The sequence below is a fragment of the Pimephales promelas genome, chromosome 4 (assembly GCF_988280905.1).
Source record: "Pimephales promelas chromosome 4, fPimPro1.hap1.1, whole genome shotgun sequence".
Lineage (NCBI taxonomy): Eukaryota > Metazoa > Chordata > Actinopteri > Cypriniformes > Leuciscidae > Pimephales > Pimephales promelas.
The window spans coordinates 48,913,288-48,925,320 of record NC_142772.1 but is presented as its reverse complement, the minus strand read 5'-3'; the positions used below and the strand labels follow the sequence as shown (position 1 = coordinate 48,925,320).

The window sequence follows — 12,033 nt, the reverse complement described above, 5'->3', positions numbered from 1 at the left end:
CAGGTGCGTTCCTGGTGCCGTACCTGCTGATGCTGGTGGTGTTGGGGATCCCACTGCTGCACATGGAGCTGACACTGGGCCAGTACCTGCGGAGGGGACCCGTCCTGGCCCTCGCCAAAGCCTGTCCGCTGCTGAAAGGTAATCACGACGTTAAAATCCCCAATGTCAATGCTATACAAGTCCTTCAGATCAGATCAATACAACCACTGATATGAGAATATATGGTTCAGTTCCGACTAAAGGTCAGTAACCTGTAATCAATCTATCCAGGTGTCGGCATGGCAACGGTGGCCATCTCTTTCATCATGTGCACATACTATAATGTCATCATCACGTGGGCTATGTACTACATGTTCAGCTCGTTTCGGAGCGAACTGCTTTGGGAAAACTGCAACAACACCTGGAACACGGCAAACTGCTCGGACCGGGTGAGCAACAGCTCCTCGTCCTCCACCGCCAGCCAGGAGTTCTTCAAGTGTGTGCATTCCCTCTTCTTCTTAATCATTTAATAGATAAAAACCAAGCCAAGCGGCGTTATAGCACTTCATGCAATACCGATTCATGCCTTAAAATAGCTTGAGTGTAACTCGACACCCTCGCCTCATTTAGAATGCACAGTTCTATGAATATGCAAATGAGCCCCGCCTCCACTCACTCACTCAGAGATCCACTGGTTGTCGATCACACGTTGATCTGATTGGTTACAAGGTGGTTTGTGACGTCAGAAACACCAGCGATTTCAAAGCGTGTTTTTGAGACGCGTTTTCAGTTTTAAGGAGGAAATACTTACACATGGTGTGTGTTAAAGCACAATAATAACACCACATAGACACATAAACAACATTAAAAACTTGATTTTCACCACAGGGGGACTTTAAGATGCTGAAAAATCAGCTTTGCAATCTCAGGAATGTAGTATAGTGAGTGTAGAGAGAGCGGGGATGGTTGTAACATTTTTGACCTTTCTGTCTATATCTTTCAAAATGTGATTCAAAGTCTCTGCTACCAAATTACATAAGTTTTATCATTGCAACACAAACAGAAAATGCATGGTTTAGTTCCAAACACAAGGAGTGAAAAAAATAATTTGACCAAAAAAAATTTAATAAAATAAATTGACTTTTGAAATTGATCTGAGTCTTAGTAATTGACCATTATAAATTTAACTTGAACACAAAACATTGTTTGTGTGTGTGTGTAAACTTGTTTGTTACTGTCAGTCATAGTTTAGTTATGGCCATAATAAAATTAAAATTGAACGTGTGACGTGTATAAGGTGTGTGTGTTAGGTGCAGGTGGTTTCATTGTTGTTCCAACTAACCCAGAGTCATGAACTACCTCACCTTACAGCTAACAGGCTAAACATTACTGCCCTACAAAGCAAAAAGGCAGTACCTTTTTGGTCAAAACAGTTGTTATTATAATTTTCTTGACATTCAAGGCATCCTTTGTTTTGTGTCATTTTGGAGAAAAATGGTAGTCGTTTGTACAGTAACTGCAAAAAGCCAGAGTTATAGTCATTTTTATCAGTTCTGCACTCTGCGTAGTTACTGCCTTTTTGCTTTGTAGGGCAGTTTAGCACTAACAACTTGCACAAAAATATCTACACAGACACACAAGAAACATCATTTCAATCTGATGAGTTTAACTATAAAGCATAAATTCCCATAACAAAAAACAAACAAAGTAAAAAAAAAAAGTTTCTTTCATACCTCAAAATTGTTTTTTTCACTCTAATATCATCTGCTGTGTTTGCCACAGGACTTTACGTCATTACATGTGGAATGAGGACTAAACTGAGCATGTGCGAAGCGAATCAGGGGATTTGCAAGTTCCTGATTGGACAGATTGGAATTGTTACAACTGACCCCGGTCTCCCCTATATTTTAAATGTGCATTAATATAAAATAAACAAAGTTTTATTATATATTAAATTAAAAAAAACAGGTATTTTAAATTGCGAAAATATCTCACAATATATTACTGCATTTTAATTCAATAAATGCAGTCTTGGTGAGCATACGAGACTCTTTCAAATGACTTAATACACCACATACACACTTAAACAACATTAGGAGCTGGATTTACACCACAGGAGAATTTTAAAAGGTAACTAAACTCAGTTACAACTCTCGTCAATGTCAAAATGATTGAGATGACCAATGAAATCAAAGGAGGCGGGGCTTCACTTCACAGAAGCTGAGGTAGTCTACTGGAAGTAGCTAAATATTTAATTTTAACTAATGTTTTACAATAGAAATGCTAAACGTCCAACAATACCCAGTGATGCAAACGACTCAAGCGCTTGTGAAACGTGTGCTAAACTGTATGAATGTGCACTCAAATCTGTACTTGCAGTTTTTATAATATTAATGAGATAGTTTCTAAACACACTTTAAGACGTGCACTTTTTAATAATGTCAAAATAAAAGTTTTACTTTAAAGAATATTTTTAATGATTTAATCTTTTGTTGTGCTTCAAAAAGTACATGTGTGTAACTTGATGTGGTGTGAAGTGCTTTTTTGAGATTAAATTTAAAGTTAAGACATTTTTTTAAATTTCCTAAATGTGACGTTAGAATATTTAACTATAAATATATAAGATCAAATTATTTATTTCAAAACGTGTCATAGAATTGACTATATTTCAGTTGACCAGTATATTCAGCAGTGCACTTTAACCATATTTTAAAGACGATAGACAAAATCATATATGGGTCAGAACTTCAACTAATTGCATTTAATATAATTTAATTTAAATTAATACATTTTTATTTAATAGCAAATAAGTGTCCAAAAACAAAACATTCGGTTTGCACTTACACAAAATAGTATTTAAATAGTATAAGAGCACTTTTTAAAAGTATATGCAGAAGTGGGCTTTTTTTTTTTGTTAAATTTCTTGTAATTCACGTATAACTGAATATGATGATAGGAGAATCCAAGTTTAGAACGCGTACAAACAGAGTCCATGCAGTTGATTGTAGATGCAATAAAAACGATCTCTTTAATATTGGCTTTAGTAAACATGATCGCGAACTTCCAGTAGACTTTCCTTGTTCACATATACACAAAAAAGCCATACCTTATAGACCGCATACAACTAAAATTGTCCTTCCAAGCTACTCTGTCGTGCGGTCACGCACACACCTGTGGCTCAGAGGATCTAATTATACACAGCCCCACCCAGTGGACAAAAACGTTACTACCCCCAAAATAGCTTATGCATGCATTATTTTAAAAATATGCACACATTTTGTACAACAAAAACCGCTCAAGACATGGTTACGGCCTTGCTTGATTGGTCAGTGAAGTGTTCTGATGTTGACTGTGTGTGTGTGTGTCAGTTTTAAGGTGCTGGAGAGGACCAGTGGTGTGGAGGAGACGGGTATCTTGAGATGGGAGCTCTTCCTCCTGCTTCTGCTGGCCTGGATCCTCGTCTACCTCTGCATCTTTAAAGGGGTCAAATCCACCGGGAAGGTGAGCACACACAGTCGGAGTCGGAGAGTCAAATTTTTTATTTACCCATTTATGTGTTTTTTTCCCCAAGAGCATCATGATATTATCATGTTACCTTCTCCTAAATGCCATGCTAATACATTACTGCAAATTCAGAACAGATGGAAAATACATAAATCATAGTCATGCACTGAATTATATATTATTTGAATGACAACGAAACTCACCTTATCCTTAATCACTATCCTTTTATTTGTATTTCTCTCCAGATGTTCCATGTTTATTATGTCAGTAAGTTGATCTTTGCACATGTTGGTCACAGGTTGTGTACTTCACCGCTCTGTTTCCATACGTGATCCTCCTGGCTCTGCTGATCAATAACGTGCAGCTTCCGGGAGCCATCGACGGCATCCGCTTCTTCATCATCCCCGAGTGGGACAAGCTCCTCAATGTGGAGGTGCGGGTAAACCACACATATGGCGGATTACAGTCATTTATCATTCAAATAACACCTGTTTTGTAGTTCAAATGATTAGTTTGACGCACAAAAAGCAGTGCATTTGTTAGTAAGCCTATATATGATATAGTACGAACATCCTTAAATCATGAATGAAAGTGCGTATCTATACCACGAATTTAATTTCTCGCGTCAATTATACGCCAAAAATAGTTTTTGCTTGTATATGATAAGCAGTTTTCACGTGGATATGATACGCACTATTTGGCGTGTAATACGCACGCGCTCCCCTAATCCTACCCAAGTGAATTACAGTGCGTATAGCATCTGCACGCAAAAAACATTTTTGGCGTATAAAATAGCACGAGAAAAAAAAATTCGTGGTATAAACCAATCCGATCTCACGGGAATAAACGCGCCTTCATAAGATCGTGTTGGAATGACTTGTTCTATGAAAAATGTAGCCTATGAAACAAAATGTGTAAGACTTTATGCTTAAAACAAGAATAATTATCTACTATGAGGTCAGAAAATACACTTGCTTCAAAGGGAAATTTTTATTTTTCTGACCCCTCTGGCAGATTCGTGTTCTTGTTTTAAACAGTGATTTAATCTTGATTTAAGAAATTTTAGATATTTGTAATGAAAAACAAGACAAACATGCTAAGTAAGATTTTTTTTATAGTGTATTTATGTTTAATACATTTACAAACAAACAGTTTTTTGCAGTCTTTAACTGCATTAATGTTCACTTTTGGCCCTCTAGCGGTTGAGATTTGGCGGCTCCATGTCAACCGTTCTCGCTTGTTGTGACGTGATGATCTCTGCCACACACACACACACACACACAACCTTTTTAAGTGATTTAATTGCCCTGTATACTTCTTTTTTATTATTAATTTATTTTATTTATTTTTGTTATTGTCTCCTAAATTATTGTTTTGGTTGATATTATGTGATGTATGCTTTCACTTTTGTATTGTGTATCCTGTTCTCAGCATTAAAACACACACACACACAAACACAAATTTACAACTTTACTTTACAGATATGACGAGACACACATGGACGAGTAAGCAATATTTTGCGTGCAACATACTATTTATGTATTCCGTGGCTAGCTATTTTTATTGTATTTTTATTTATTTATTATTAATTATTTTACTTAAATGGAATAATTGTAATGCAAAAAAAATAAAATGTAAAAAAAAAAAATTTGAGGGCAATTTCCCACGTTATTTAGTCATATAAATATAGCGAGTTATATAAATAGGCCTGCTTATAGCAGCCTTATGTAAATCAGAGCAAGACAAAAACATGCGTTGAAAGAAAGATCGATGATGTATTGACTATTTAATTTTTAACCAAAACAGGCTTACCTTTGGCAGCCCTCTTTAAAAAAACGAATGATGGATGTGAATGATTGAGAAATGAAAACTGTGTGTGTGTGTGTGAGACAATGCTCGTTGTCGTCCAGTTACACATTATGTTTGTTTGACTGTGTTTCATATTAACATTGTGTAATGTGTGTGTGTTTAGGTGTGGATTAATGCGGCGGCTCAGATCTTTAACTCTATAGGGATCGGCTTCGGCTCGCTGATGGCCATGTCCAGCTACAACAACTTCAACAACAATATCCTCAAGTGAGAGAAGATCGTATTATCATCATTTCCATCTGGTTGCATGCAACACACCATCTACTTTCCTGAAAGTTATATAAAATCTAGTTGTATCGCTCTATAGAGCGAAGTTCACAGTGATAGGCCTAATTCATTTATTGCTCTCGTTAATTTATACTGCCATGTGTTTAATGTTATATCATCAGTGAGCAGATAGAAATTAAATAAGATATTCATTACACTGTAAAAAAATATTGATGGTTAAACTTAAAGTAAGTAACCTGGTTGCCTTAAAATTTTAAGTTGATTGAACTGGAAAAAGTGAGTTAATACAATGAAGGAGAATGATTTAACCATCAGAAACTCAAAATGATATGTTATCTGAACTAAATAAATTATTTAAGTTGATTTGACAAAAGAAAAAATGTTGTGATTACTAAATTGTAAAAAGATATATTGTTGGTTTAACTTAAAAAAGTAAGTAACCTGGGTTGCCTTAAAATTTTAAGTTGATTGAACTGGAAAAAGTGAGTTAATACAATGAAGGAGATTAATTTAACCATCAGAAACTCAAAATAATAAGTTATCTCAACTAAATAAATTATTATAAAGTTGATTTGACAAAAGAAAATATGTTGCGATAACAAACCTTGAACATATTTTTTACAGTGTAATCTCATATTCATGCTTTTTTATTCCCGTCACTGTAGAGATACTCTGGCCATCTCCATCACAAACTCCTTGACTAGTATTCTCGCTGGATTTGTCATTTTTTCTGCGTTCGGCTACATGTCTCATCTGCAGAATGTGCCCGTCAGTGAAATCGCAGTGGACGGTGGGTAATTTACGTCTTGCATCCAAGAACTGGCATTGATAAATCTGCTGGATGGTGCATATCATAATTATTGCATTTGCGTTAAATCTGAATATTATAATAATTCTCCGTGCAGGTCCAGGTCTGGTGTTCGTGGTTTACCCACAAGCCTTTGTGACGATGCCCGTCGCTCCTCTGTGGGCCGTTCTCTTCTTCTTCATGTTACTCTGCCTCGGCCTCGACAGTCAGGTCTCATGAACACACTTTTTACCTATACACACCCGTTTATTGTGACCCGTGTTATATTATGCTAAAATGATTATCATTTTTATTGCATTCAAAAGTGGGTCAAGGTTTTAATGCATAACAAGAGACGAGGTCACATGATCTGCTTTTATTTTCTTTAATGCTGCTTGTATTTGCTCCTGTTATAATACACGATTAAACATTGCTTGTGCACTGTTAGACAATTACACAGTATTTAACTGTAAAATGAACTGTATTTTACTGTAGAACAGTTATACAGAATGTTACTGTATTTTAAATGATCAAAAGAATCAAGCTTTTTTTTAAAATGCAAAATATTTATATTTGTGATGTACGATATATATGTATATTTATATTTAACATTTATATTTAGATTAAATTTTTAGATTTATATTTAACATTTATATTTAGATTTAAAATTTAGATTTGATATTTAGATTTAACATTTAAGTGTAAAATTTAATATTTAGATTGAACTATTTAAAATATCTCTAAGTTGACAAATAGCTATAGATGTAAATGTGCTAAAAAAGTGACCGTCAAAAATTTATACCAGTTTTTTAAACATAATTTGAAGCTAAATGTGACAAAATGTTGCTGTTATTTTTCAGAGTGATCCGCTTTACAAACGGTGCCCCATAGATATATCACCCACCATATGGGTATTGGCCAATATGCTAATTTTTGATGTTATTGTTATTGGCCCGATAAGAAAATTTGGCTGATATATTAAAGCGATAAATAATAGATTATTTATTAATTGAGACCCTTCAGATTCATCATGATAATTTTGAATTGCTTGAAATATTAGAAAATTCAGTTCAGTGCAAGTCTGTCGTATCGGCTACATAAAATTACAATGACAATATTATTATAATTGTGTGCTTGGGAATTGGATTTTATTGGCGGGACACTTTTCGAAAATTAGCCAAAATTTTCATAATTTATCTGTATTTTGGAGTAAAATGAAGCCATGTCTTTGGGAGGATTACATCATGACTGAAGAAAACGTTAAATGATCTGTGATTTATAAAAGCGAGCTGTTCATTCACTCTGTTCATCTCACTGTCATGATAAAACATTAAGCAACACACGCATGAATGTTTTCTGGAGTAATCTTAGCTAACACACGGTTGAACTTTACCTTGTGTTGTTGTTGTTGGTGTTGTTGTGTAGTTTGCCATGGTGGAGGTGATGGTGACCAGTCTGTTGGACAGTTACAGTAAACCCATCCTGAGGTACCTCAAACGCAAGGAGTTCGTTGTGCTCATCGTCTGCGGTGCGGCCTTCCTCATGGGCATCCCCAATGTCATGCAGGTCACATGATCACTTTTACTTTATTTGACTTTCAGCTTTTATAGGCTACTAACATTACAGGTGCTCTATGTAGACTTGAGAAACTCTTTTAATGGACACCGGTTGAACTGCAGCATCACTTACTGCTCGATCTCACACTCGAAATCACGAAACACGTCATTCAAGACAGGTGAAACTCGAAAAATGAGAATATGGTGCAAATTAAAGTTCATTTATTTCAGTAATTCAACTTAAAAGGTGAAACTAATATATTATATAGACTCATTACAGGCAAAGTGAGATATTTCAAGCCTTTATTTGTTATAATTTAAAAAATAAAATAAAAAAACAAATAAAGGCTTGAAATATTTCACTTTGCATGTATTTTAGTCTATATAATATATCAGTTTCACCTTTTAGGTTGAATTACTGAAATAAATGAACTTTTACAGAGTTTCAAATGTACATCGTTCTTTGCTTAGAAGCAAATAAATTAGAAATACCTTTGCACTCTGCAGTGATTTACTGTTAACGATTTATTTTTAAATAAATGACACTTGCATTTAAATTGTGTTGTTTAATATGCAATAATATTTGTGTTTGTATACATTAATCTACAAAAGTAATGTCTGGAGATTCGGTGTACAGTTATATCACTTATTACACAGCATTTCGCCACATAAGTAATTATGGGGATACGAGATATTAATTTCAGATTAAACTGTTTTAAAATCGTACCTGTAATAATCACAATAATACAAAATGGCCGCCGCGGCGTTTGTATTAACAAGAGAGAGAGAGCGAGTTCACGAGGATGGCATAATTAAATAACTCTACACAAAATATTGATTCGACTGAGTTTTATTAGCTTTTTTATTAGCTCACCTATGGCGGCATCATAATGTCAATAATCGCGAGAGGAAATAAAATGCTCGCGAGAGGAAATGAGATCCGCGCGCACACAATCAAAAGCCGCACGCGCACATATTACTTTTGCGAAATGTTATTATGTTATAATGTTGTCACATATTACTCACCAAATGCAAAACTTCCACGAAGAAAAAATCGTTCCTAGCGAGCGTATAACGCTGACTTCAGTCAGTGACCCTGGGATTGTGTGTTCAGCGCCATTGACCAATCAGATTCAAGTATTCCACAGAGCCGTGTAATAAATTTAAATAATTAAAGTTTTTGTTTTAAATTATATCGGCACAATTTGGCATGTTTGATTGCGTTATTACAAATAATAAAACAAATTGACGCCAAGCACAACTTATTGCATAGCCTTTAGCCTAGTTGTGCTTGACGTCAATTTGTTTTAGCCTAAAACAGTTTGTTTTAAATTTGTTTTATGCTTAGAAAATCTTAAATAATATTTAAATACATTTTTACTGCATTACTTTAATAAAGCATTCATTATTGAATTGAATTGTTTATTGATCCAACAATCAGCTATCTTATGAGTGCTGTTCTTCCTGTGGTCAAAAATCAGTATTACATATCAATTTTTTACAAAATAAAAAAAATCATTATGATTTCATATAAACGATTGCAGATGCATTTATGTGTGTAAAGCAGATGTCTGCTAAAGTTAATGATCTTCTGCCTCAGGTCGGGATTTACGTGTTCCAGCTGATGGATCATTACACAGCGATCGTGTCCATCATGTTCCTGGCGTTCTTTGAAGTGATTGGTGTTTGTTGGATCTATGGTGAGAAACATCTGATGGATTGTGCCGTTCAACAAAACAAAAGTGTAAAAGAGCGCAGTCTTGGTTAACCTGAGCTGTGTTTGATAGGTGTAAATCGTCTGTCCAGTAATTTAATCGAGATGACGGGAAACAAACCCAACATTTTCTTCAGGGTGTGCTGGTGGGTCATCTGCCCGGTTCTGATAACCGTGAGTGCGATCTCTCTCTTACTGACAGTGATGGGCTTGAAAACCCAACATGGATTGTGTTGGAACTGAGATGTGTGTGTGTGTGTCCAGGTGATCCTGGTGTTCTCCGTGATCCAGTTTAAACCCGCTCGATACGAGGATTACGTGTACCCGCCGTGGGCTCAGGCTGTCGGCTGGATCATCGCTCTGGCGTCCATCATCTGGATCCCTCTAGCGGCCGCTCACACACTCTGGGTTCTGCCCGGGTCCTTCGCTCAGGTACTGGACACACACTCTCTCCGCTCCACCTTCCAAAAGCTTAATGGCTGGAGAAGCATTTATTTCTACGTCTGGGGTTGGAAAGATTTTTTAAAGTTTTTTCAAAAGACGTCTCTTCTGCTCACAAAAGCTGCATTTATTTGATCAAAAATACAGCAAAAACAGTGAAATATTATTATAATCTAAAATATCTGTTTTCTATGTGAATATATAGTAAAGTAGGCTATAATTTATTCCTGTGATCAAAGCTGAATTACTGAATTACTCAAATCCTAATGATCAAATTCAATTATTTAGATCTAATATAATTCTAATATGATGATTTGATGCTCAAGAAACATTGATGATCATTATCGGCATCGAAAACAGTTCACGTGTTTGTGGAAACTGCTACATTTTATTTTCCAGGATTCTTAGAAAGTTAAAAAGAACAGATTTGATTAATTGAAATTGAATCTTTTGTAACATTATAAATGTCTTTACTGTCACTTGTGATCAAAAAATACTGTCCTCAAAATGTTGAAAGGCAAGTCAGAAGTTAAATGTTTAAGAATATTTGGCCTATCCAGTAAAAAAAATATATAATTAGTGTATAGTATTTTTAAAAATATATATTAAAAAAAAAAGATAGTTTAAAACAAATATATAATAAAAAACTATCTTTAATATACACTCTACACTCTAAAAAATGCTGGGTTGTTTTAACCCAACTTTGGGTCAAATATGGACTAACCCAGCCGTTGGGTTAAATTTTTACATTACATTTTTAACCCAACATTTCGGGTTTGTCCATATTTGACCCAAAATTGGGTTAAAACAACCCAGCATTTTTTAGAGTGTAAAAATGCTGGGTTGTTTTAGCCCAATTTTGGGTAAAATATGGACAAACCCAACTATTAGGTAAAAATTATAATTTAAAAATGTTACCCAATGGCTGGGTTTGTCCATATTTTACCCAAAATTGGGTTAAAACAACCCAGCATTTTTTAGAGTGTATATATATATATATATATATATATATAGACAGATTAGCCTACTGCACCCTAAAAAATGCTGGGTTGTTTTAACCAAAATTTGGGTCACAAATGGACAAATCCAGCCATTGGGTTATATTTTGAAATGATATTTTAACCCAACGGTTGTTTTTGTCCATATTTGACCCAAATTTGGGTTAAAACAACACAGCATTTTTTAGAGTGTGGAGTACATTTTACAAGGAAATACTATTTCAGTCTTTCTACTTCAAAATGTTTGAATCAATTTTCACTCATTTCATAAATTGCTATGGACAAACCCAGCCATTGGGTTAAAAATGTAATTTAAAAATGCAACCCAATGGCTAGGTTTGTCCATATCTTACCCAAAATTGGGTTAAAACAACCCAGCATTTTTTAGAGTGAGTGATTCCAGTACGTTGGATATGATCAGACTTTGTGCTTTTCTCTGGTTTCAGAAACTAAAACAGTCGGTCACTCCGTTCTCTCTGGACGAGGACTCTGAGAGCCCGTATTACCAGGAGAAAGGAGCCGTTCTGGAGGTGATCCCCAACATCGCCATCATCAGCTCTGAAAAGAAAACATCCATCTAGACTAACTTATGAACTTATTAAACCTGACACTGGATCACTGGATCACAACAAGACTGATCAAATCCAGTCAACTGGAAACCATGAAGATCTGTCTGACATATCAGCCGAAATATTTATCTCCACTATGATAGAGCCCATTTTGTACTTAGAACTGAATCTCCTGAAAAGACTGAAGTAGAAACAAGCGATTTAAAATAACACAATCATCATTAAACAGCATATCAATCAAAAACTGTATAATGAAATCATCAATGTCCAGACAGAAACGTGATTTTTCTCAGCTTTTAGTTGGAAATGTTGCTTTTTTATGAAACTTATCCACAAGTTTTGATAAAAAAAAGAATGCTTTACACTAGAATAAAATTCTTTTGATATA

The 12,033-nt window shown here is 35.0% G+C and overlaps 2 protein-coding genes across 3 annotated transcripts in view; one reads left to right on the top strand and one right to left on the bottom strand.

The window, feature by feature from the left end:
• The window catches only part of LOC120471623 (calpain-1 catalytic subunit), a 26,105-nt gene extending 24,381 nt beyond the window's left edge, over positions 1-1,724 (bottom strand). Inside the window, exons 1-2 of one of the 2 annotated variants that reach the window (XM_089130653.1) lie at positions 1,713-1,724; positions 24-131 (exon numbers count right to left, since the gene is read on the bottom strand). In XM_089130653.1, the coding sequence (XP_088986779.1) occupies positions 24-64 (41 nt within the window). In that variant the 5' untranslated portion in view covers positions 65-131; positions 1,713-1,724. Of the gene's footprint in view, positions 1-23; positions 138-1,712 lie in introns of those variants that run through there. The other variant, XM_089130656.1, reaches the window with a different exon arrangement.
• LOC120471621 (sodium- and chloride-dependent GABA transporter ine) overlaps positions 1-12,033 on the top strand; it is a 16,897-nt gene extending 4,864 nt beyond the window's left edge. The window contains exons 2-13 of the mRNA XM_039661506.2: positions 4-138; positions 271-475; positions 3,348-3,480; positions 3,782-3,916; positions 5,456-5,559; positions 6,246-6,370; positions 6,486-6,598; positions 7,793-7,933; positions 9,524-9,623; positions 9,711-9,811; positions 9,902-10,069; positions 11,523-12,033. Of these exons, the coding sequence (XP_039517440.2) occupies positions 4-138; positions 271-475; positions 3,348-3,480; positions 3,782-3,916; positions 5,456-5,559; positions 6,246-6,370; positions 6,486-6,598; positions 7,793-7,933; positions 9,524-9,623; positions 9,711-9,811; positions 9,902-10,069; positions 11,523-11,657 (1,595 nt within the window). The 3' untranslated portion in view covers positions 11,658-12,033. The remainder of the gene's footprint in view (positions 1-3; positions 139-270; positions 476-3,347; positions 3,481-3,781; positions 3,917-5,455; positions 5,560-6,245; positions 6,371-6,485; positions 6,599-7,792; positions 7,934-9,523; positions 9,624-9,710; positions 9,812-9,901; positions 10,070-11,522) is intronic.